This window comes from Capra hircus, chromosome 14, assembly GCF_001704415.2.
Source record: "Capra hircus breed San Clemente chromosome 14, ASM170441v1, whole genome shotgun sequence".
NCBI classification, from domain to species: Eukaryota; Metazoa; Chordata; class Mammalia; order Artiodactyla; family Bovidae; genus Capra; species Capra hircus.
In genome coordinates, this window is record NC_030821.1 from 34,389,906 (window position 1) to 34,414,148 (window position 24,243).

Below are 24,243 nucleotides of genomic sequence, written 5' to 3' on the forward strand. Positions count from 1 at the left end.
GACTGGCCAATCATCATCTGAAGAAATGAAAAGCCAGCCATCGAGAGTACACCAAGCGATCCCAGGCCTGAGAACAAGGGGTGCCAGGGTAGGAGCAGGAGCAGGAAGCCTGGGCTCCACGTGCGCTCACTGGTGAGCAAAGAAGTCTGAGAATTCACAGTAGGTGCCAGGGCCTCCAGGGCAGGCGTCGGGACAAGCAGCACTGGGCTGGGCGGTTGAAATGTGGCACCGAAAAGGTAACAAATGTGATGAAGCCTGTAGGTGTGAACTGGTGAAACTTTTGGTCGGGCCTGCTTTATCTTCGGAAATACACAGGTGAGAGCAAAACAAAAATAAGAAGCTTAATATAATATATACATATATATATACACACATACATATTGTCTAAAACCAAATGAGCAAGCAGTCAAGATTGGTTTATTTTTACTTTATTAATTGCTAGAAAGACTTTCCAATATTCAAATGTGCTTCTTCTAGGAGTTTCCCCAGTGTGATCTTAAGAGTCTATGTTAACTTCTTTTTCTGGAAATTTTCTCTTCTTAGTTGTTGTATTCTTGAAGAGCCTGGGCCATGAACAGCTTGCCTAAGTTCTGGGCAGTGAACTCCTTGATGTTCTGGCAGTAAGTGTTAATCTGGCCTGTGCATTCAGGAAAGGGAGAAAGAGTCATAATGTTCCACAAACTGCAAAACGACCTAGAATACTAGTCACATGATAAACTCAGCATAATACAGAATCATCGGAATTTTATTATGTTTTGAATCAATAACAAAAAAGAAGCAGACTCAAAGATATAGATAACGCACTAGCAGTGGAGAGAGGGAAGAAGGGAGCGGTAATACAGAGGTAGGGGAATAAGAGGTACAAACTATTAGGTATAAAATAAGCTACAAGGCTATACAACACAGGGATATAGCCAATATTTTATAACAACTACAAATGGAGTATAAACTTAAAAAAAAACTGAATCACTAGATTGCATACCTGTTACTTACATAATATCGTACAGCAACTATACATCAATAAAAATTGTTTTAAAAGAGTTAATAATTCTATTCACTCATAAGGGATAATAAACAATGTCAGTTGTTTTGAAGATAAGCTAACTTCCATTCTTGGTTACATGGAGAAAGAAGAAAAATGACAACTTTTTAAAAGATAATCAGCAGTTACTAGCACATGTTAGTTGTCAATCAAAATGTACTGACAGTGCAGATCAGACCAACACTGTAACTAAGAGAAGTGAGAAAACAGCACTAGCTCTTCTCAGTCAGGTAGATAGGAGACACCAATCAAAGCACGGTAAACTGACCAGATCCCCCTGCCCCAGATGTTAACAACTGCAGGAGTTTTCAGTCCATGCTCTGGAAATATTAACAGCCTCCTGCTGCAACCCCAGAGCCAAGACAGAGCCAGAGCGGGGAGTCCACGTGAGGGGAGGGCTCCATTACTGCCCCGAGCCCTCAAATGAGTGATCTGATCTGATGCGACAGTAACACATTTCTTAGAAGCCTAAGAAATACAATTTCGCTTAAACTGGACCTTAGGTAAGAAATGTGTCTCAGTTTTCCAAATTTAATTTATACGTGTACCAGAAAGCTTTAAGGAATTGGAATTTTCTCCTGCTCTAAAATATGTCAACAGAAATGAGAAACTGTAGAGGATCAGCTTTTCTGTGAGTTGGATTTTCACACTACAAATCTCTTGGACAACTGGCTGACTGAAACAAACAGTATTCAACCACATTTACACACAAACAAGTTATACAGCTAAGTAAGAGCATGAATGTTATACATTCAACATCAGGTCCTAGCACAGGACACAAGGCCTCCACTACCTTAAGGCAGTGTTAAATGTTAGGTATCCCCGGAGAAACTCCATCCAGAGTTACACTCACGTTGCTACAAGACGAGTCACAGTAAGGGAGACGCTTCTTCGAGTCAAAACTACAGTTCATTTCAGACACCCTCAGTCAGGCCAGGCTCAATCAGGCCATGGCACCTAAAGAAAGGGGTTCCAGCTAAATGGTCTTTTCCATTATGGGACAATAAGCACTTTTTCTTGGTTTCCATGTTAGATGATCCACAATAAAAACTTTCTCATTTTAGAAAGTTTATATAATCCCACCTCACCGAGGGGAGCACTGAAAGGACCTTAGAAATAACAAAGACTGACAAATTCTTAAATTTCAGAAGTTACAGGTGCCAGATTCAAGTTCATCATTCCACCATTTGAAATACACTATCTTACTGTTAGTGAACCTCCCACCGTCTTCTGCTTCCTAAAGAATAAAGAAAACCAGCCATGCTCTGCACGGGCCGGCAGTACCTGCAATGAGCAGAGAATCCATCCTGGCAGGGGGCTGGTGCGGTTTGAAGAGTTTGGACAGGTCCTCCTCAGGGAGCGGCGGTTCTCCTCGGCTCTGCCGCTGCATGTTCTCCTGCTGGCGACGCTGCTGGTACTAAAGTTCAGACGGGGGACGGCTGGGTTACTATTCTCTACCCGAGGAGAAAAGTAACACCTCCCTCACTTGTGCGATCAGCAAAAGTTCCACTGCTTTGGATTCCAATCTTGGTTTTATAAACGCAACGCTTCCTAATCCTTGCCTCTAAGAGGTTAAATATGGCGACGGTCGTGACGGTCAAAGAAAACTTTGTTATAAACTCTAGCGTCATTCTGAGTTCTAAGGGTCTAATCTAACTAATGATTTGGAAAAGCAAAACTGGTTATGTGAGGGGGCTTCAAAGGCAAAGAAGCTCAAGATGAGTGAACAAAAAGGGAGGAACTTGACCATTTATGACAACAGGGTAATAACAGCACAAGTACGATTCATCCTAACTTACAGAACTAGTAACGAAATACCACAGTGTAGAAGGTTTTCAACTTTATCTCTATTGACCAAAAGAACAAAAATACTGATGATGTTACTATTATAACATCACTATAACAACATACTATTATTATAATAGTAAATACTATTATTATTCTTAACAACAGATAATCATCTGTGCTTTAGCACCACAGCTGAGAATGAATATTAACTCAGATAACACTTCAAAAACTTTCAAACTCTGGATTCTATGATTTAACGCAGAAAACGCGGGAGTATATATAAAGATATAGACCAACTATAAACTTACATTTCTAATTACAATCAACATGCTGCTTAAAACAGCAAATGGAGTAAGTCCATGCATAGCCTTAGAAGGTCAGGCAATGGCAAACCAGGGTAGGCTGGTAAAAATTTTAAGTTCTTAGGTTCCTAAAGAAGGGAAGTAACTTGCCTGGAGAAGATTTCTATTTAGTATGAGGCATGAGACTAGAAGTTAGACAAATCTAAAAAGGGTTATGAATGGTGATAAGAACAAATGTCAAGTGTAAAAATTTATGACAGAATTAAAAAAAAAAAAAACTCTCTTAAAATTGGTTCCCAGAATCAACTGTCTCATTGGTGACAGATTCTCACAACTTGATCTTCCAGTTGAGCCTGGACTATAGGAAGGGCCAGTAGGAGAAAGGATCAAAATGGTTTTACTCTCCCCAGAGACATTCACCATTACCATCTTCATCACCATCTTTTCAGTTAAAAAAAAAAAAACAAAAACGTATTTTATAGACATATATGTGCTTTTTAAAATTTTATGTATGCTGAAACAATGTATTTTAAATTTCAGTAAATATATGAACACTGAAATTAATTTTTAAATAAAATACTCTCAGAACCATTTAGTTGTGCTTAGAATTCTATAGTTACCAACACCTAAAGTACATTGTAATGAACAGACTAGTCAAACACTCGCATGGATATACATCCTGGAATCAACTATCTATGAACCGAATGCTAAGAATATTCTGGAGCAATATAGTCCAAAACAGTATTCCACAAACTGTGAGAATCAATCATGTGGCCTTCAGGCAACACTGACAAAGAAAAGTATGATTGGCCAGAGCACTATGGATGTGCATATGAGAACATCCAGGTAATCCTAGGGTTTTTTCTGTGTTATACTATCTATTTCACAGCAGTTAGTCTATTATTTCCTATCAAAATTGCCTGCTCTTAATCACAATTGCTCAGTTTTTTAACTGAACTGAAGATTGCTAACTGTACTGCAATAAGCCACTAGCAGACCTAATTGTTACTAAAGAAATGAGCTGTGACCCTCCAAAATCTCTCTGCCTGATTTTCTCAATAAATGTTGCCCTTATTTGCATAACCTTGGCATTACCATCTGAGCTTAAAATATTAGCTCTCTTCAAGACAGGTATTTTTAAGTACAACTTGCAAATAATCTATTAGGAACATACTATATAAAGAATAATCTTTTAAAATATGATACAGAGTTCCCAGCTAAGAGTCAATGATTTATTAATTTGGATCATTTTGAAGATGACTCTTCAAGCATCACACTTAGAAATGAATTCTATGTTAGCTGAATTTTCCCAAATACCAACCTGATGTTTCTGCTGCTGCTGTTTACTCGTGTTCCTCATGTATGTGTTATATTTAACTATATCTTGGCTCATTTCATCCACTCTGTCCATCAGCAGCTGGAGTGTCTTCCCCAAGTGATTGCTGAAATATAAAGTACAGATACTGACATGTCGAACTTTTAAAGTTAAAGCCCGGCCACTGCTCTAATGTGATCTGCCATTTGCTTAAAAAAAAAAAAAAAAACAAAAGCACACACATACAAGAAAGCAAGGTGGAGGAAAGAATGTGAGTCAGCATGTTATTAAACTTTTCGTATCAAACCCACAACTATAACTACAACGGTATTTGAAATAGTTCAGTTTCTTACTGTCAGAGCATACACACGTCAGAGCAGTAAGCAGTTAAACGTAGCAGCAGCGGGTTATCTAAAATGTGTACTTTTGGAACAACCAAGTTTAACCTAAGCTCAGTACTCCTGAATGCACTTCCTTAACCCCACCACGGCCCTCCCAAACTGTGCTCGACATTCGGATCAGAAGTCACAGAAAGGAAGAACCAGGCAAAGAGACTTGAGACTTCTGGCACATGATTTCTCTACCTAACTGATTCTGAAAGAGTAACAAAAGCATTATTCTGCAAGGCCAAATGAAGAGGGCTCCTTTCCCTCTATCCTTCCTAGAATCTGAAATACAGTCATTTTTCATCTTTTCTTCTCCAGAAATTTCGACTGTAGCTTACTTACCAAAATCTTACAAAGTGATGCTAACGGTTTATACAGTGCCCATCATATTCACTGATTTCCTCCTGCAACCATCTCCTACCATGGTAAGGCCCTCTTACACAGAGATGTAATCTAAAAATAACTAGCTGACAAATAGGATTCATTTATTCATTCCAAAAGACTATTTACTAAATTACTATTATGTTCCAGCCTCAGTGTTGTTAACAAATAAGGAGACAACAGTGAATGAGACGTTCCTAGTCTTGGTCTTCACTAGCTTGCAGTTGACAGGAAGAAGGGAAGAGATGAGATAGACACTTACATAGTATGGTCAGAATATTTCTTTTAAAAGATGACAGGTTGAAAGCAAAGGATTAGAAGGCATCAGCCATGCAAAAGTATTCTAGGTGGAAGACAGCACAAGTGCTGAAGGCCTGAGATGGGCAACAACTAGACAGATTTTAAAATATGGGGGCCTGGCATGGGAGGAACACAGAGACAGGTTAGGGAGGTCAGACAAGCATGTATGAGGAACTGTTGGCTGTCCATGCAACACTCCAAAAACATAGTGTGAATGAGACCCTGTGACTCTAACATGAATGGTGCCCTGGTGACATGTTTTGCCTTAAATTTTAAAATGACCACCATGGCTGCTATACAGAGACTACACTGGAGAGTAGAAACCAGAAGATGATAGAGTCAGAAAACTAAGATCATGGCATCTGGTCCCATCACTTCATGGCAAATAGATGGGGAAACAAAGGAAACAGTGACAGACTATTTTTTGGGGCTCCAAAATCACTGCAGATGGTGACTGCAGCCATGAAATGAAAAGATGCTTGCTCCTTGGAAGAAAAGTTATGACCAACCTAGACAGCATATAAAAAGCAGAGACATTACTTTGCCAACAAAGGCCCATCTAGTCAAAGCTTTGGTTTTTCTAGTAGTCATGTATGGATGTGAGAGTTGGACTATAAAGAAAGTTGAGCGCTAAAGAATTGATGCTTTTGAACTATAGTGTTGGAGAAGACTCCTGAGAGTCTCTTGGACTGCAAGGAGATCTAACCAGTCCATCCTAAAGGAAATCAGTCCTGAATATTCATTGGAAGAACTGATGCTGAAGCTAAAATTCCAATACTTTGGCCACCTGATGCAAAGAACTGACTCACTGGAAAAGACCCTGATGCTGGGAAAGATTGAAGGTGGGAGGAGAAGGGGACAAGAGAGGATGAGACGATTGGATGGCATCACCAACTTAATGGACATGAGTTTGAGTAAACTCCGGGAGTTGGTGATGGATAGGGAGGCCTGGTGTGCTGTAGTCCATGCGGTCATGAAGAGTTGGACAGGACTGAGCGACTGAACTGAAGTGATGGAAGTGCTGGAAAGGATGAAGAAAAATTAAAATGCTCATACATTTGTGGTGAGAATGTAAAATGGTGCTGCCACTATGGAAATCAGTTTGGTGGTACCTCGAAGAGTTAAACGCAAAGTTATCATATGACTCAGCAATTCTATTCCTAGGGGGGTGTGTGTATATATATATGTGTGTATATACATAGAATCAAAAGAACTGAAAAATCTATATATATAGAATCAAAAGAACTGAAAAATCATGCTCGTACAAAAACTCATATGTGTATGTTAATACCTGCATTATTCAAAACAGCCAGAAAGTGGGAACAAGAAAAGGATAAATGAATTGTGATACATCCATATAATGGAATACTACTGCATGATAAAGAGAATAAAGTATTGATCCATGAATGAAACTTAAAGGCATTACACTAAGTGAAAGAAACCAGACACAAAAGGCTACTTATAATATGGTTCTATTTATATGAAATGTCCAGAAGAGGCAAATCCACAGAGACAGAAAGCAACAAGTGACTGGAAGGGGGTGGGGAAGTGAATTGGTATTGATTGCACAATGCTGCAAATATATTAAAAATGTGTTCCTTAAAAATGGTTAAAATGGTGCCTTCATCTTCTGTGAATTTTATCTCTACTCTTAAAACTGCATACATACATGCACGAAATACACCGTGGTATTCGACAGCAGCAGTAGTGGCATGGACTAGCCAGTGGCAGTCAGCATGGAGGAAAGTGGGCAGAACTGAGCGCGGCATCAAGGCTGACTCCCTGCTTCTTGGCCTGAGCAGCTGAATGGTTGGTTATAGCACTTAAGAGAGAAAAGAGACTGAGGAAGAAACAGAATGGGAATCCTGGGAATGAGTAAAACTAAATCCAGCTAAAATACGAATTCTATATGGATTCCATCTGTAACCTCAAAAAAAAAGAAAGCGTTGACTCTTCATCTTAAATAGCAGAAAGAGCATAGATCTGGTCTCTGTGGGTGTGTGTAAATTAATCTTTTAATTTTAGGTCTGACACTACCTACCTTACCTTGATATAGTAGCTTGGCCTAATGACTTAACCTAAAAATGAAGTGCTTTTGGCAAATTAAATCTTATTTCATACTTATCTTATTATAATTTTGTGAATCACCTTTAACTTTCAGACATTTCTTCTTCCTTGGAATCAGATTAAGTATTCATTCACTCTGTTTTTTTTTTTTTTTTTCAAATTTCTTAATAGTCTGATTTTAATTCATCTGTAATTTGAGCTGATAGTGCAAGATGAGGATTAAAAAAATTTTTTTCCCAATATCTAATCAAATGTCCAGATCAACTGATTATTTACACTGCTTTCCAAATAACTTCTGAAATTTAACAACACTGTGTCCTCTAGCATGCATTCTTTCAACATACATTACTAAGTATATACTTACTTTCCCAGTCACACTCAAAACATTCTACTGAGAAGAAGGGAGCACAAAGAGAGAAGTACAACACAGTGGGGGGAGACTCTATGACAGAAGAGAAGCATAAAAGATAGTTTGATAGGATCAGATGATGTGACAGTTGAATTCTGAGTTTTTGAAGGAGCTGAAGATGGGAGTTGAAGACAAGCAACAGGGGGAGGGACGCTTCAGCTACTGTGTGTAGGAAGCCTGTTCAGAGACACTGGCGTGAGAAGTGTGACCCATCTGCAGAACCACAATTACCTCAGTCCATCAGAAGCGCGGAAGAAGGGCAAGATGTGGGCAGAAGGGGAGCAACGAGCTGAAGAGGCAAACAGTCACACAGCAGAGACTCTTGGAAGCCAGGGCTAGAAGTCTGGATTCTATTCTAAGGACAAAGGGGACTCAGCCAAAATTCTAAGCAAAGGAGTAATGTGATCATACACTTTAGTTTTAGCAAGATAACTGCAATGAAACGGGAAAAGGTCAGAAGCAGGAAATTAAGAGACTGTGAAAGTAATCAGGAAAAGAAATAATGAGGCCCTGACCGAAGGCAGCCACAGACAAGGATGTAGATGAGATTACCCCAGGAATCACTTACAGGAAGACAGACCCCAAGAAACACATATTTAGGGATGAGCAGAGGAAGGCTAACTGTGGAGAAAGACAAGTAAGCCAGTAGTAGAATCCTAGACTCAAAATATTTCAGGAAGAAGCTGTTATCAACACATTAAATGCATAAGAGTCTACCAGGTCCAGCAATACAGTGATAAAGTCATCTTGTATGGCTTGAGCAAAAACTCTATCACAGAACAGATGGAACACTGAGTGTTTAGGATATGTGGAAAATGAGTAAATACAGAGAGCAACATGCAGAAAATCCTATTAAAAAGTTTGTAAAGGAAAAAATCAAGTAAATGATGAAAGGAAATGGATAAACTGATATAAGGTCAAAAGGTGTTCTTTTTGGAACTTCGTCTTTTAAGATGAGAGAAGCTTAAACAAGTTTAAATGTCCTTGCTTATTCTTAGGATGCACGTTCAAGTATTTAGGGGTTAAGTATCAGGTCTGTAATTTACTTTTAAATGGTTCAGGGAAGAACCCATTTATGTCTACAAAGAGAGTGGGTGCAAAGGTATACAAGTAAAGGTTTATGCGTGTTTACTGTATCATTTATCATTCTTTCAATTTTTCTCAAGAGTCGAGCATTAAAAAAAAACAAATTTTTTTTTTTTTTTAATGGGGAAGGCCAGTCAACAAATGTAACAGAAAAGAACCAGCACAGAGAGGAACTGGAGATACTCAGGAAAAAGGGTGCAGAAAAAGAGAGACCGGATGAGACCTCATAGAGACCGTGAACTCTCATGTTCACCAGTGAAAGAACTGAGGCCCCAAGAAATATGAAATACTGAAATTCACTACAGGATTATTTGTCATATAAGACATTTATATCCTGAAGTGCAAAGAAATTCAGAGAAGGGAAAGGTCAGCCCCAATCCTTGACTGGGTGATGGAAGAGAGAGTAGAGACACAGGAAAAAGCTACTGAGAATTACTGCCACTGCAGAGAAAGATCGAGTATTTGTTTCCAGATCTCGTATCCGGGAGTCTGACTGCACCGATTTCAGCAACAAGAAAGGTACTACCAGAACAGACCTTCCCTCACCACCAAAAACTGTCTTTCCTGTAAAGTACTAACATCACATGTTATACAGGTACATGTTATAGTGGAAGACCGTGAGCACAGGTATGTGGACTGTGAACATATCATAGCATTCTATTACCACAGTGCTCTTAAGAAATCTAGCCAGCAAGAAATACCTGAAAATCTGCACAGTTCAGGTCTCGAAGGGCAAAAGGAATTAACAATAATACAGAACTGTTTCACAGATAACGTTCACAGGGAATCAGGTACATTACCAAGAGCAACTTTATGGGGATCTTTTCAGTACCAGTGCAACCAGAATACTGAAACAGAGCTACGGTTCAGAGTCTCAATAATATAGTCTTTTCTTTTATTGCTCAGGAAACAAAGAACTGGAAGCAGAGAACTCAAGCAGCTGTGAGCCAGGACGCACAGTGACAAGCCTGCTCCGGCTGCAGTGTCAGTTTGTCCTTACTACCCTTCATCTGTGATGCCCACACTTAGTTTACTTTTTTAAAGAGGAAATAAAAGCAGAATTTTTTTTCATGTGTGAAAAACTGAAGGCTTGGGTAACACATTTTAAAAAATTAATAAAGGCTGTTATGAAATACCAAAACGTCCATCTAATAAAATTGAGAATCAGAATTTTTCCAATGAAAGGGAATGTAGTATGTTTTATTCATAGCATAGAGCAAATTTATCAGGTAAATCAAAAAACTGATACACACATATGGGTTGTGAAAAGCAAGACCAAGCACAGTGTTTAAGGAGCTGCTTCAGAATGATTTCTGAGGCAGTTTCTTAGAAAAAATTTGTATGGCAAATGATGATTAACATCATTGTGCTACTAATGTTAGAAATTAAAATTTGAGAGGCATGAAGGTTACATTTATTTCAGTGTTTTAAATTAGTATTATCAATTCGGGTCAATGTAGCAGTCCATTAATATAAGCACAGCTTCTTTTTTTCTCCCCAAAGGAATACCAATTTACTGTTTTAAATAGCTTCACATGGAAAGCTAAGGCCTTTTCCTATTTCACATAAAATACAGAAGATAAAAACTATAATAAAATAAATATTTGTCCTGATCTTAGTTGCTATGGGAACTATGAACAGTTTCTTGGCTATTATAAACGCTACTCTGGACAGACAGACACTGCAGACCAGCTCACTGGTAATGGGAAAGCAGAGAAGGGCCGTATTTGTTTTGTATGATCAATGAAGGAAGCTTGGGAAAAGGTGAAGACATAAATTATATAAGCAAAAGCTTTCACATAGTAAATTCAAAATTATTATATAACTATATACTTAATACATCAAATTGTAACCTTGCATGTTGAAAAAGGTTCTTAGCTCAGTGCTTTAAATACAGGTGTGCCGAGTGTGTTTGTGAAAGCAATGAAGAAAAATATGACCTTCTAAAAGAGACAAATTAAAGGACTATTATGAATGTATGTTTGCAGTCCAACAGTACACTCTTTAGTGCCAAATGAGCCTTGCAACCTGGCTGTGTTACTTAGCACTCCGTTTACCATCCAGTTTCCATCTCCTTCCCCCGTAAAGACTTTCTAATGGTCTCTGTGATGAGTTCATGCAATGGGAAGGTGGTTCTTCAACCACAGCCGCACCCGTCCTGGTGCGTGGACAAGAGCACTGGGCACACTGTGCTTCCGGGTTTATCCTCACTTGTCTTACACTGAGGAAGCACAAAGCCTGTATATTCTTTTGTAAAGCTTCTATCTGGGATAACTAAAAATCTGATGAATACCTGAGCTTCTGTTCCAAGCTGGTTGCTTTAAGAAAACACACCTTGCTTTTCTCAGCCATTCAGCAACTGCATATTCATAGTTTACCTACACCTACCTGCTGATAGTTTCCTTCCGACACAGAGAACAATCACTAGCATCAAGCTTAAAGAGCATTTAGGAGGAGCTATATATTACGTACATATAGTTGACTCTGTTCATATTTCTGTTAAAAGCAATAAATGAGGGGAAATGAAACATTAATTCCATAAAGGAAATACCCTGTTTTGGCACACCTCAGTCAGCATTTTACCAATATAATAAATAGTATCCTAGCAACTAGATAGCTAAGGCAGTCAGGATGGGGCAAATTATGTCACCACTGTCTAAGCAAAAACCAGTGTCAGGTTCAGAAAATTCTAATTTTGGTTGAAAATTCAAGTTGAAAGTTTACTGCTAAACAGAGCCTACATCTGAACAAGGGCAAGTGCCACAGTAAAACAAACAAGCATTTCTGGTTTTCTCCTAAGCATTATTAAGTATCCAGACATAACACCATAGCCTCTAATGTCGGTATACAATAAATAAGGCCGAGCCACATCAAAAAACCCCTCCTCCATGGGCATTTACCATCTCAAAGCAAAAATGACACGGCAAGGGAGCTGTCAGCTACAATGACAAGAGGTAATTAGTATTCAAACCTCATCTCACTTTATCAATAACCATGGTGCTCTTCCAGGCTTCCCTCATGGCTCAAACAGTAAAGAGTATGCCTGCAATGCCAGAGACCTGGGTTCAATCCCTTAGTCGGGAAGATCCCCTGGAGGAGGGCATGGCAACCCACTACAGTATTCTTGCCTGGAGAATCCCATGGACTGAGGAGCATGGGAGCTACAGTCCATGGGGTCGCCAAGAGTCCGACACAATTAAGAGACTAACACTTTCACTTTCATGGTGTTCTTCCTGGGATTTGAGCAGAGCTGGACAAGTACTACGTGCTGTTACTATGGCTTAAGAACCTCCCAACATGCTTAAGTCATTTTTACCCCCTTGTTTCACAGGTAAAGTCTAAGTTAAAAAATCTTTTGCAGAAAGTGATTTAAAAAAATTAAAAAGGGGGGGGGCTACTTTTCATGAGACAGGGTTGCTTACCTGCTAGCAAGACTGAGCAATTCATGTTTGTCTGCTACAGCTGACTTCTTCTCTAGCTCCCACATTAGAACGTTGATCAGATGTGAATTTTTAATTACAATCGGCACTTCTTCAAACATGTGCTCAAAGGTGATATTTCCCTTTTTCAATCTGCAAAGCATGTTAAAAATACTTTATAGTCTGGTGGTCAGAAGTAAGTGTTAAAGTGACTATTTCATACATTTTACATTATTCCTAATTACAGGCCCTCTTCAGGGTTTTTGTTTGTTTCATTAGCAATCTTTAAAAAAGGGAGAAAAACTAGAGATCTACAGAATCAAGCACAAGTTGAGTGATTTGAACAATTCGGACAATGATGTGAGTTGGAGCTGTAAGACCAGAAAATAAGACTCTTAGCCAAAGAAACAAATCTTTCTTCATAATCAGCTATCTTTGAAATTTCACATACTAAAAAATGCAAATGTCGTAAGAAATTATGCTATATAATCTATATCTAAAATATTTAAAATAAACAGCTAGAAAAGAGAAATACTCTCATTCTTGGAAAGTTCACTTTAAAAGCCAACTGAACTCAAAGAGATTAACAATGAGCAGGACACTCACAGGCTATTCCACACACAATGGTTGAAAACACAGGAAGAATGCAACTTCTCACAGTTTAATTATAATTACCATACCCAGGAGACCTTCAGGAGTTAGCTTTTCTTTTAAAATTCTTTGTATCTTAATTTCTTTAGGAGCCAAATGGGAAATCAGTCATGAACTGCCTGTCCCAAATGAAGTCAAAGCCACTAACTTTAATTTATTAAGAAATACATATTCTTATAATTAACAGAAAATTAAAGAATTCTGAATTTTAGAAAATTTTAATATAAATATCCCAGTGCCATTATGCAGGATCACAAAACAGCTTTAATAATTAGTTCTCTGCATTCCTGTCATCCATGAAATTTCCCAAAAGCCACACTCCTTACTAAACCCTTAAAATGTTGAATCTTTCCACACCCCGTCCCCCACAATGAAACAGGAGGTCAGAAAATAAGACAAACTGCTCACAACCGTTCTGACGCAGAGCTTACAATCTGACAGCCGCTGAACACTCATCCCATCTCCTTTTATTTAATCATGCATTTCTTCAAATCCAGTAGCTAATTAATTCTCATTCTAACTGCATTCACCCATGGTGAGAACAACAGATGAGACATTCCATAAAGAACAGTTTAAACATGGAAAGGGAGAGATCAAGGGGCACTCAGCCATGCAGACACTTCTACCGTCCACATGGCAGAAGCATTACCGCACCACCGCCAAGGACTCAATACATGTGGCAAACTAGTATCTTAAAAGAAAAACACCAGTCCTTAACATATGCCTTATAGGCCCCCAAACACTTACGCTTCGGGAGAAAAATCCTTTTCTTTACAAACTTCCATCAATTTAGGAGTCAGTCTGTATGCCTTTAGTGAGAGAGACCCTTGGGCAGTTTTTATGGGATCTCAAATGAAGAAAAGAGAAAGAAGTTATTACGAATCTTGTCACTACCAGTGCTCAAATGACACTGGTTCTGAGCACATTCTGTTAATTATTGTACAATCTTGGCAAAATGAAGATCAAAATAAACATAAGTGAAGAATAAAATAAAAATAAATGAAGATCAGAGCACAATCTGAAGCAGATTCAAAGCAATATAGCAAACGGTAAGTGAAAAGGCAAAAAACTATCATCCTACTTATACTAGGCAGAATAACTTCCTCCTGAAAGTATAAATATAAGATACAAAATACAGTTATTTTCAAATCTACTCAGCTGGAACCAGCAATCTTGACAAAGATTAAATACAGCATATGTTCCATACATCTTATATATATCTTGCATAATTAAAAGAAAAATACTAATATTAAACATGAAAACTCACTGGATGCACTTGTGTATTTCCTTTGTCCCTAATTTAAATGAATGGCCCTGCAAACAATTTATCCATCCGAATAATCACTGTTCACATTTTTTTAGTTAAAGTAAATTCTAAAAACAAAACCATTAAAGTCAAGGTGCAATCACAAGTGTCTTTTTAGTTTTAGAGAAACTAATTTTGTCAAAACTAACTGCTTAAACACTCCAAGAGTAAGGGAGCTTAGCACTTGCTGCATGATAACGGCTCCAGCATGCCAATATTCGCCTAAAACCTGTGTTAACATTCATGTTGCCTGAAACTTAACACAGTGAAACTTTTAGCAATAGGTGATAAAATGAAAACCAAAATAGATTGAAACAAGTGGAAAATTCATCAAGGTCTGATGATGCAATGTTTCCAGCCAATATAAGTACACTTTAACAACTTGTTCTTTACTGTAATCCAATTGTTAACATACTGAAACAATTTGGGGGCAGCTCATAAGATTGATCGTATTCATTAGTATTTTTTCTGACAGATACTCAGGACGTTACATTTACTTCTCAGCTGGAAACTATATGCAAGTCTGCCAGATATGGCAAACTGTGAGTGTTTGGGGAGGGGGAAGGCTATAAAGCTGTTAAATTGCCTACAGTTCTGATACAGCACAGAACATCTGGTCTGGAGAGCTTGAGGAAACACCATTAAATAGGCCGAAAAGAAAAAAATCTTTGTGCTAAGAAACAGTCCAGGTTTTGTACGCTGCTGTCAGAGGTATAAAAAAAAAAAAAACTTGGCACACTGTGTTATGATTGGTCAGTCACGTACAGAGCCAGACACTCTAGCAATCGGGGTTTGTTAGACATCTGGTCTAGTTCCACCAGCCCCTTCAAATGAGGGAGGGGAGATGGAGGAATAAAAATGAAGCAGCTACTCCAGCATTCCAAAATGTACACATCAGGGCTCTGATAGCAAGAAAAATAAACAGAAAGAAGGAAACCCTGTCTAGACTTAGCTGCTGCTGAGGCTGCTGCAGAAACAGGGTTGGTATTTACTTGGGAAGGCCTGCCAGGCTGCTCTTAGAGGCAAAAAGACAGAAAGCAAAAATAGTAGTAGCAATAATATTAAGGGAAGAAAAGAATAATAAAGGAAACTCCTACTAACCGTAAATGAGAACGACAGATTCTTCAATGGCATGCTGGTAACTGAACTGAGAATCCAGAAGGGCCCGGGTGACGAACGAGCCGTAGTATGTGGACTGGTACCAGCCCACGTGGAGGTGGTCGATATTTACATGGCGAAGGCTCCGCATCATCTCCATCTGATACTGGACTAGATGATGGGCATGAGAGGGACAGAAGAACAACTGTTTAATGACATCACCCATATGAAAAAACAAGCCTTTTCGGAAACAAATTTCTATACAGCTATTTCTTATCTAAAGGGAACATTTTTCCAGATTTTTAAATTCATTCACTTTACACATAAAGAAAACAAATTAAGCCTTCAAATCATTAGGGCATTTCTTTTCTCATTAACCAAAAAACATTCTGTAGAAACAGTATTAAAAATAATATTAATAGTAATAATAGTATTTAAGTAGTAATACAATATAGTATATATTATAGTATAATAGTAATTATACTATAATATATACTATATTATAATATTAATACTAATAGTAACAAGTAATAATAATGCTTTATTGCAAACAAGTAATTATGTGGTCTCTTTTAAGAAGAAATTTATGAATTACTAAATTGGTTGGCTGTAAGAAGTTTTGTTTGAAAGAATAAGTTAAGAGCAGTTATCACTGTTTTCAACAAAGCTTTTAGAACTAAGAAGATAAAACAATCAAGAAAACTAACGGGGAAACAGTTAACTACTATACAATTTAAGTATGAATGGGACACAAGCTGCAGCTGATTAAAAATATAAGAATTCATTTTTGCCTTCGTCTGGTGCCCCCTGCTGCATGTGCTAAACTTTAAAAAGAATTTTTTTCTTGTCTAAGAGTTCCTTTACGTTAAGTAATCAATATTTATTAGGTAAGTCATATGCTAATCACCATGTATGGAACAGAACAGTTGAATTAACTTTTATTGTTAATGACTATAATGTATATTATTAACTCAAAGCTGTATTACTAGGAAAATCAGTGCAAACTGACAACACAATAAATAATGTATTTTAAAAAGCAATATAGCCCAATAATGAGTAGCAAATATGTAAAACAGGAGAAAATTTTATAGTTAGTGTAATAGTCAAGCTATTTCTGTATAATAAATGCACTTAAACATAATTGTTTAACTCAAAATCCTACCATTTCATTTTTTAAGTTTTTAATCAGGTTTCAGCAAAAGTGGGTTAAATGTCATTTCCTTGGTCACAGTGCTATGGTTTTACAAATCAAACAAAATTCAGGATCAAAGAATATAAAAGAAACTTCCTCAGATGGACATGGTCTTTTCAAGACCTGTTACTAGATAAAGAAATTATAAATCTGCTTATTCCAAAGAAAGTTGTATTTCTCATGATAAAAGATGGCAGCCAACTCATCAACTATTCAGAACTAAGTGCTTTTTGAATTTTTCTTTTTATATACAGCATGATGGTCTCAAGAAGCAGCAGTATAAAATTAACAGGTGATCCTGTGTCAATTATCTCTTAATTTTTTCACTCTCAAGCATATAAGAGATTCCCTTCCTAGCCAGTTAAGAGATTTCTATCAACCACATAAAACTAGGATAGAACCACTACTGTGATCTCTATTTTAAAATTTCACAACTCTTCTAAAGTAAAATCACTGATTTGGCTAGTAAAATTTAATCAAATGTAATTTATGAACGAAAAATTCTAACATTACCAGTAAAACAGGAGCCAGAGCTACTAAATTTAGTATTTATTCTAAACAGATAGGGATCAATTACAAGCAACTGACAGTGCAAACACGATTGTACAGGATGAGCTTTTTTTAGAAACAGGAACTTCTTAAACATCTGTTAATGTACAATTTAGATAAAATAAGCACAAATTTCTACCAACTTGCAATAGTAATAAAGAAAAGACTTGGAATCTAGCAATCTAGGTTCTCATGTTGGTGCTGGGATTTCTCTCATGGGGAATCTTGCTGTCCTTCTCTGATGCTCAGTTTTCCCATCTCCAAAAAGATCTGAGAGCTCATCCCAGTCAAAACGCTCTGACTCCACACTGCTCACTGGATATGCTACTTGTAAGTAATGATTTTTCTATAAACTAAAGCTGGGCCTCTAGCAGGCATTAACAATTAAAATAAAAAATGCCATCTCTAAGAAATATTCTTTAATCTTACTGAGTCAAACAGCCTGAATACAACAGGTTTAATAATAGCATTTTCAGGAAGCATGAAGTAAAACATCTTACAATTGGTAGCAAACATCCAGATTCCTTCTTCATACAGTCTTACCTACCTCAAAGCCCCCTGAATAAGGATAAGAAGGAAAATGAAGTATTTCTCTCAGCTAGAAAAGGGACTAAGAGATATGAGTAAAGCCTGTTGCCTTATGGATTTGCCATTGTAATAAAAATTTATTTTTAAGGTCACAAGAGCTTTCATATGATGAAAAAACAAATTTAAGGGTTAAGAACAATGACAGGGGAGTTAATAAAACTGCTCTTGAAAAATCTACAATGAACTGAAATTTCACTATTACACAAAAAATATGTGAAGTTGCAGGTCATTCTTCATCTTGGCTTAGACTTTAAACCATTCATTTTTTAAATTAAAAAACACATTAAAAAAAATGAATGTCTTCCTGGAGGTATCACAGGGAAAGAAAGGATCTAAAAAGACTGCAAGTGATCCTTGAAAAGGTGAGGCTAGGGGTGCCAGAGCTCTGAAGTGAACCTGGGGTGCACTGAGGCCCAGTCCTTGCTGGAACTACACACATGAGGCTCCAATAAATGCACAGTTTAAAGAAGTGGTGGTCAGTCACTCAGTCGTGTCTGACTCTTTGCAACCCCATGGACTGTAGCCCGCCAAGGTTCTCCATTCATGGGATTTCCCAGGCAAGAATACTGGAGTGGGCTACCATTCCTTTTCCAGGGAATCTTCCTGAGCCAAGGATCAAACCTTGGGTTTGATCCAACCAATGTGTCTCCTGCATTGGCAGATACATTCTTTATCACTGAGGTACCAGGGAAGCAAAGCTTAAAGAAGCTACTTTGATTTAATTTAAAAAAATTTTAAAGAAGTCATATTTATCCTATTATATGCAAGCAAGAGACAACTCAAAAACAGCCAAGGCAATTTTTATCTCTGCAGCCTTTTAGGTCTGTGTCCTTGTTCTAACGTTCACATAAGACATATGACCGTTGGCTCCTTTCTCAGTTTTTCCCCTCCTCCTCCAACCCAGGTTCTCAAAAAGTACAAAATCAAACCCTACAAAAGCTAAACTGTCTCAAAACTGTGCTCCCAACACTCCCACCAATCAACGTAGCTGAGCTGCCACACCAGCTGACACGCATTTATCCCTCTGACACGGCAGCAAACTTCACACAGGAAATAAGGGATGGTCATTCCAGATTCTAATCTTCCAGGCAAATGCCACTGCTTTAGTGGCTTTGCTGACGCCCCCCAGGAGTTATGCTGGAGGTGAAAGGGAGAGATACTGGAGGTGGGCAGGTGAGGGATGAAAAGGCACCAAGTTTAGCTAGGATACTGGATGAACTGGGATGAGAGGGGCTCATGTTACCTGGAAGGGACTGTGAGGACAGTGTCCCAGCCCAAAGGCTTTGGCGAGTGGGGACTGCTGCTATTTCCTTCTTGTTCCCAGCCATCCTCACTTAACACCCCCTCACCCCCCGCTGGTTTTAAAAGAGGGGTAGAAAAGATGCAACTACACAGGGAGATAGGTTCACTCCCAGGCAGGGATGGCCTCACACCTCCGGAGGAAGAGAATCAGCAAGAAGAAACACAGGAGCAGGAAAAGAAGACCAGAAGCTCCTTGATACAAAGTGCCACAGCTCCCTACTGTGGAGTTAATGCGGATTAATGAAATAATAAACAAGCCTTTACTGGCAACTTTGCCGAGTTGGTTCAGGGTTACAGACACTTTCATTTTTGTTCTCAAGTTCTCGGATTTAACAGAAGCCCAGGCAGCAACTTCAACCAATGACACTCACTTCTGAGTTAATGGCTAAATATTTCTGGAGAACTTCCCAAAGATGAATAGCAAGGAAAAACCTTTTGGGAGAGGGAAATACTTCAGAATTTATTATAATACTCAACAGAAAGGCTCAGAATTGTGTAGTGAAAAGTTTATGAAAGAACATTTTAAACATTGTTCATTTAAAAAGCAAACACACCCTCCCGACTGAGGAGAAACAGTGCACAGCAAATGAATTTCAAAGACAAACTGGAAGTTACTGCTAAGCCAACTCAAATTACTAATACACAAACTACACTCAGATGCAACTGAGGTGGTGCTACAGAACTTGGAAGGTTATAAAAACGAGGTGAAGTTTTATAAATCTCTTCAACCTCTACAATCATCTTAATTGGTTAAGCCTCTCCCAAGCAAAGGACAGCATGGTTTACAATACTGAATAACTGTTCAGTTTGGCACCAGTATATTCATATTCACTTTTTCCAGATATCTTCTTTGCGAAACAGGCAATTTTAAATTGCCTAGAGCTAAAACTGTCTTAACTGAGGCAGGCTGCCCAATAGTTAACTATTCCTTTCACAAATCCACCACATTTGTAGGGCTTTCCCTTGTTTTTATCTCCAAATGTGAAAACACTGAAAATAATATGCAGTCTTCTATTTAAATGCTATGCTGGGACTCACACTGGCACACAACCAAATAAGACTTTGAGTTCTCCTTAAGACCACTGGGAAGGATGGTGGCTTAGAAGATTTTCAGTTCAGCAGAATAATCAATTAGTATTTTTTTCACCTCCAATTTCTCACCATTTTAAAAACCATCTTTATTATTTTCAGTGAACTCTCATGAATGCAATTTATCATCAAAAACACAGGAACAAGGAATTAACACAGTTGGCCAGATGGGGATGAGCTGAAAGAAGGAAACTGAAACATACTCTAAAACGATCTGTCTGGCAGATTTGGGGGTGAGGGGATGCACTGGGGAGAGCTTACAGATGTCTTATTAGAGAACAATTAAGGAACTAAGGAATAATCTAATTTAAATTTTAAAAATTAAAAACAATTCGACAGACCTATTATTTGCCTACTTAACATTGTAGCAAATAAATCTAAATCATTAAAAAAACTACAAAAAAAACACATTTTAAAATGTGCACATGCACTGACATAGTGTGGAGAAAAAGGGAGAGAGCTCGGCAACAGGAAAGGAACTAGCACTTAGTGAGCACTTACTAAGTCAGCCTTCCTGTTAAGAGGTCTACACATGGTATTTGACTTTATTCCTCAGGATGCCTCTAACGAGACAAGCATGATTATTGACATCTTTTTTAAAAAGTTGTGTATTGCAGCTTGTGAAGGGGCAGGACTCACTGGACTTCAGACTTTCTGACTCCGAAGCCAGGCAACCACCCATTTACAGGATCTCATCTCTTATTAGTAAAGTCGAGAAAATTATTTCTGAATCAATAAAGCATAACAGAGATAGAGCAGAAATACACAATTTCTAGGTTTTCAGAAACCACAGCGTGTGCATGTTTGATCACTAAATTAACCAACAATTTAGCACTATCAGTAAGATTTTAAGTGGTAAAACTACCATCAAGGGTTTTTAAATGTCAAAGTTGAGAATTATCACAAATATATAATCAACCTCCTAAGACACTGCATTCTATGTTAGCATTTGAAACTTCTGCCAAGATCACTTTGTAACCAAGCACTGGCTCAGATCAAAGATGCACAAACACATCAAGGAAAGGAACAGAGAGAGACCAGATGTAGTATACATGCTCTTTGCAGCAAAGAACAAACTAAGCTCAGGCAAGAGATGCAAATAGCTTTAAAAGCAAACAAACAAAACCCCACAAGTCTGAAACAAATCCATGATTACCACAAGCATCACAGGGATATGGAATACATCAAAATCTCCTATCTGTCCTGGCATTAGGGCTGTCCTAAGGAGGGCTTATAAGAAAATTATCACAAGCTTCCCTCCCAGCAGCGCCACAGGCTGAAACGAGCGCAAAAGGGTTATCAACTGTGAGGCTCTACCCCAACTACTCGGTGCTTTCCTGCCAAGCCACACATACGTTTCAGGCAGTGTTCAAAGCTAGGAGCAGATGTAGATTTAAGCAAACAGAATGTGCATTTGAAAAAAAGAATTAAATAAGAGTCTACTTTGGGTAGGAGAAGGTAATGGCACCCCGCTCCAGTACTCTTTTGCCTGGAAAATCCCATAGACAGAGGAGCCTGGTGGGCTGTAGTCCATGGAGTCGCTAAGAGTCGGACACGACTGTGTGACTTCACTTTCACTTTTCACTTTCGTGCTTTGGAGAAGGAAATGGCAACCCACTCCAGTGTTCTTGCCTGGAGAATCCCAGGGACAGGGGAGGCTGGTGGGCTGCCATCTATGGGGTCACGAAGAGTTGGACACGACTGAAGCGACTTAGCAGCAGCAGCAGCAGCTACTCTGGGTGGAGTACACGTTTCTGAAAACTTCCATACTCTCTCCACCAAGTCTGCATTTATGTAATCATCTGTTTTCCCCTCAGTTAATATACCTGTTATTAAGGTCACTCTGGGATTGCTTAAGAATTATGGTAAGAGCTCAGTTTCTCACAATAAAGTGTCCAATATAAATTGTCCTCTAGACATGAACCTATTCTATTTAAAATGAAATAACCAAAGTACTTTCTTAATCTTACCAGAAATATCCTTTAAATTGTTCATTTGTCCTGGGTGGTTTAATTCCTTCTTTAAAGTATTTATGAATTTTGACATGAAACTTCTTCTGTATGCCAATCTGGGAATGGGGGGAAGAGGATGTGTGTGCTACTCTACCTTTTAAAACCAGCAAGTGCTTAGAAAACTATTGGAAGCCAGAGGGTTTTTTAAGAGGTTTTAATGTAACTCAGGAAGTATCCTATGAAACAATCTGGATTCTTCACAGAAAATACTGTGTATATATTGCAACAAATTGATATAGTTATGAATTTGTCCACAGGGGTTCTTCAGGCAAGAATAGCAGAGTGGGTTGCCATGCCCTCCTCCAGGGGATCTGCACAACCCAGGGATCAAACCTGAATCTCTTATGCCTCCTGCATTAGTTGGCAGGTTCTTTATCCCTAGCGCCACCAGGGAAGAAGTCACCTATGAAATAAACAGGATTCTTCACAGAAAATACTATGTATATACACAACAAATTCATACTGTTATGAATATGACTTGTTACAATGAAGAGCACAAATGTTAGAAGACCAAATGAGAATCTCTGGATTTAGAAAAATAAATATTTCATGCTCTTTTCATGAGGACAAATAACGCTCCAATATATTTACAGATATATATACCATGTTCTTGTTTAATGTTGGCACAAAGTAAGGTGCTAACAGAAATATTTCAAAATTGTGATTGTTGTTAATGTACTAGGGAATGGTCACAATCATTAAGAAATTATACATATATAGGTAGATGTTGCTGGTTACTAAGTCGTGTCTGAGTCTTTTGTGACCTCATGCACTGCAACCTGCCAGGCTGCTCTGTCCATGCGATTTTCCAGGCAAGAACACAGGAGTGGGTTGTCATTTCCTTCTCTAGGGGATCCTCCTGACCCACGGATCAAACCTGAGCCTGCTGCACTAGCAAGCGGGTTCTTTACCACTGAGCCACCAGGGAAGCCCCAGATAGGTAGGCAGATAAAAATCGATATATCTCCATCTTAGCATGTTCATGAAGCACAGAAAGTAGCTTGCATTAAAATGTAATCAGTGAAATCACATCTAAGGAAAGTAAAATTAAACAAGGTAGAAATTAAAGGTGAGGCAGAGACCTGAACAAAGTGAAGCAAGCCACAGATATTTTGGTTAAAATACACAAATTTAGCTCTGAGCACTGGCAATCAGTGGAGAAGGAAATGGCAATCTGTTTCAGTATTTTTGCCTGAGAAATCCCACAGACAGGGAAGCCTCGCCGACTACAGTCCACGGGGTGGCAAAGAGTCAGACACAACTTAGTGGGTGACTAGACAAACAACTGGCAATCAAAGCAAAATGGGGTAGAAAACCAAGATCTCAAAGTAGATTTACTCTACTTCTTAACCCTAAAATAAAATTTTCAGGTGGGGTTTTAAAGGAAAACTATTATGCAGCTTTTTGAGACGCAAAAACATTTTTCTAATAAAACAATTACAACTGATTTACCTTTAAAAAAAATCTAGGTTTTTAAAATAAAACAAGGAGAGACTGTCTCATGATTATTTTTTCATAAAACAGGTAACAGTTTGTACAACTTAGCAACAGAAGAAGAACAAGCAGGAGCAGAGGAAGAAAAGAAGAAATGGCTACTGAAATGAATCAACAGTCTCATCCTGTAAAAAACTACCTAACCCACTACTAGCAGTAGTTCAACTACCTATTGAACCACTGTTAAAAAAAACAGACTGGGATGCATCAGGAGTAAGCACTAAATACTTCAAATAAAGAACAAACGATCCTTTCTGGAAGTATTGTTTGCAGTGTAGGAGCAAAACTGTTCATTCTGAAACCATTTACTGAGCATCACCTGTGCTGGGAGCTTGACGAAGTTACGGTGACACGATCTTTAAAGACAGTCCCTCCTTCAATACAAGCTGTTGGTTAAATATGCATTTATCTCTCTAAACCTTCATTTCCTCACCTAGAAAACAGTGGTTTCAACTTCCAACCATCTG

General features: G+C 38.3%; 1 protein-coding gene across 1 annotated transcript in view; it reads right to left on the reverse strand.

The window, feature by feature from the left end:
- The window catches only part of EIF3H (eukaryotic translation initiation factor 3 subunit H), a 99,241-nt gene continuing 75,404 nt past the window's right edge, over positions 407-24,243 (reverse strand). The window contains exons 3-8 of the mRNA XM_018058369.1: positions 15,554-15,721; positions 13,894-13,993; positions 12,499-12,648; positions 4,454-4,574; positions 2,327-2,459; positions 407-637 (exon numbers count right to left, since the gene is read on the reverse strand). Coding sequence (XP_017913858.1) covers positions 540-637; positions 2,327-2,459; positions 4,454-4,574; positions 12,499-12,648; positions 13,894-13,993; positions 15,554-15,721 — 770 coding nt within the window. The 3' untranslated portion in view covers positions 407-539. The remainder of the gene's footprint in view (positions 638-2,326; positions 2,460-4,453; positions 4,575-12,498; positions 12,649-13,893; positions 13,994-15,553; positions 15,722-24,243) is intronic.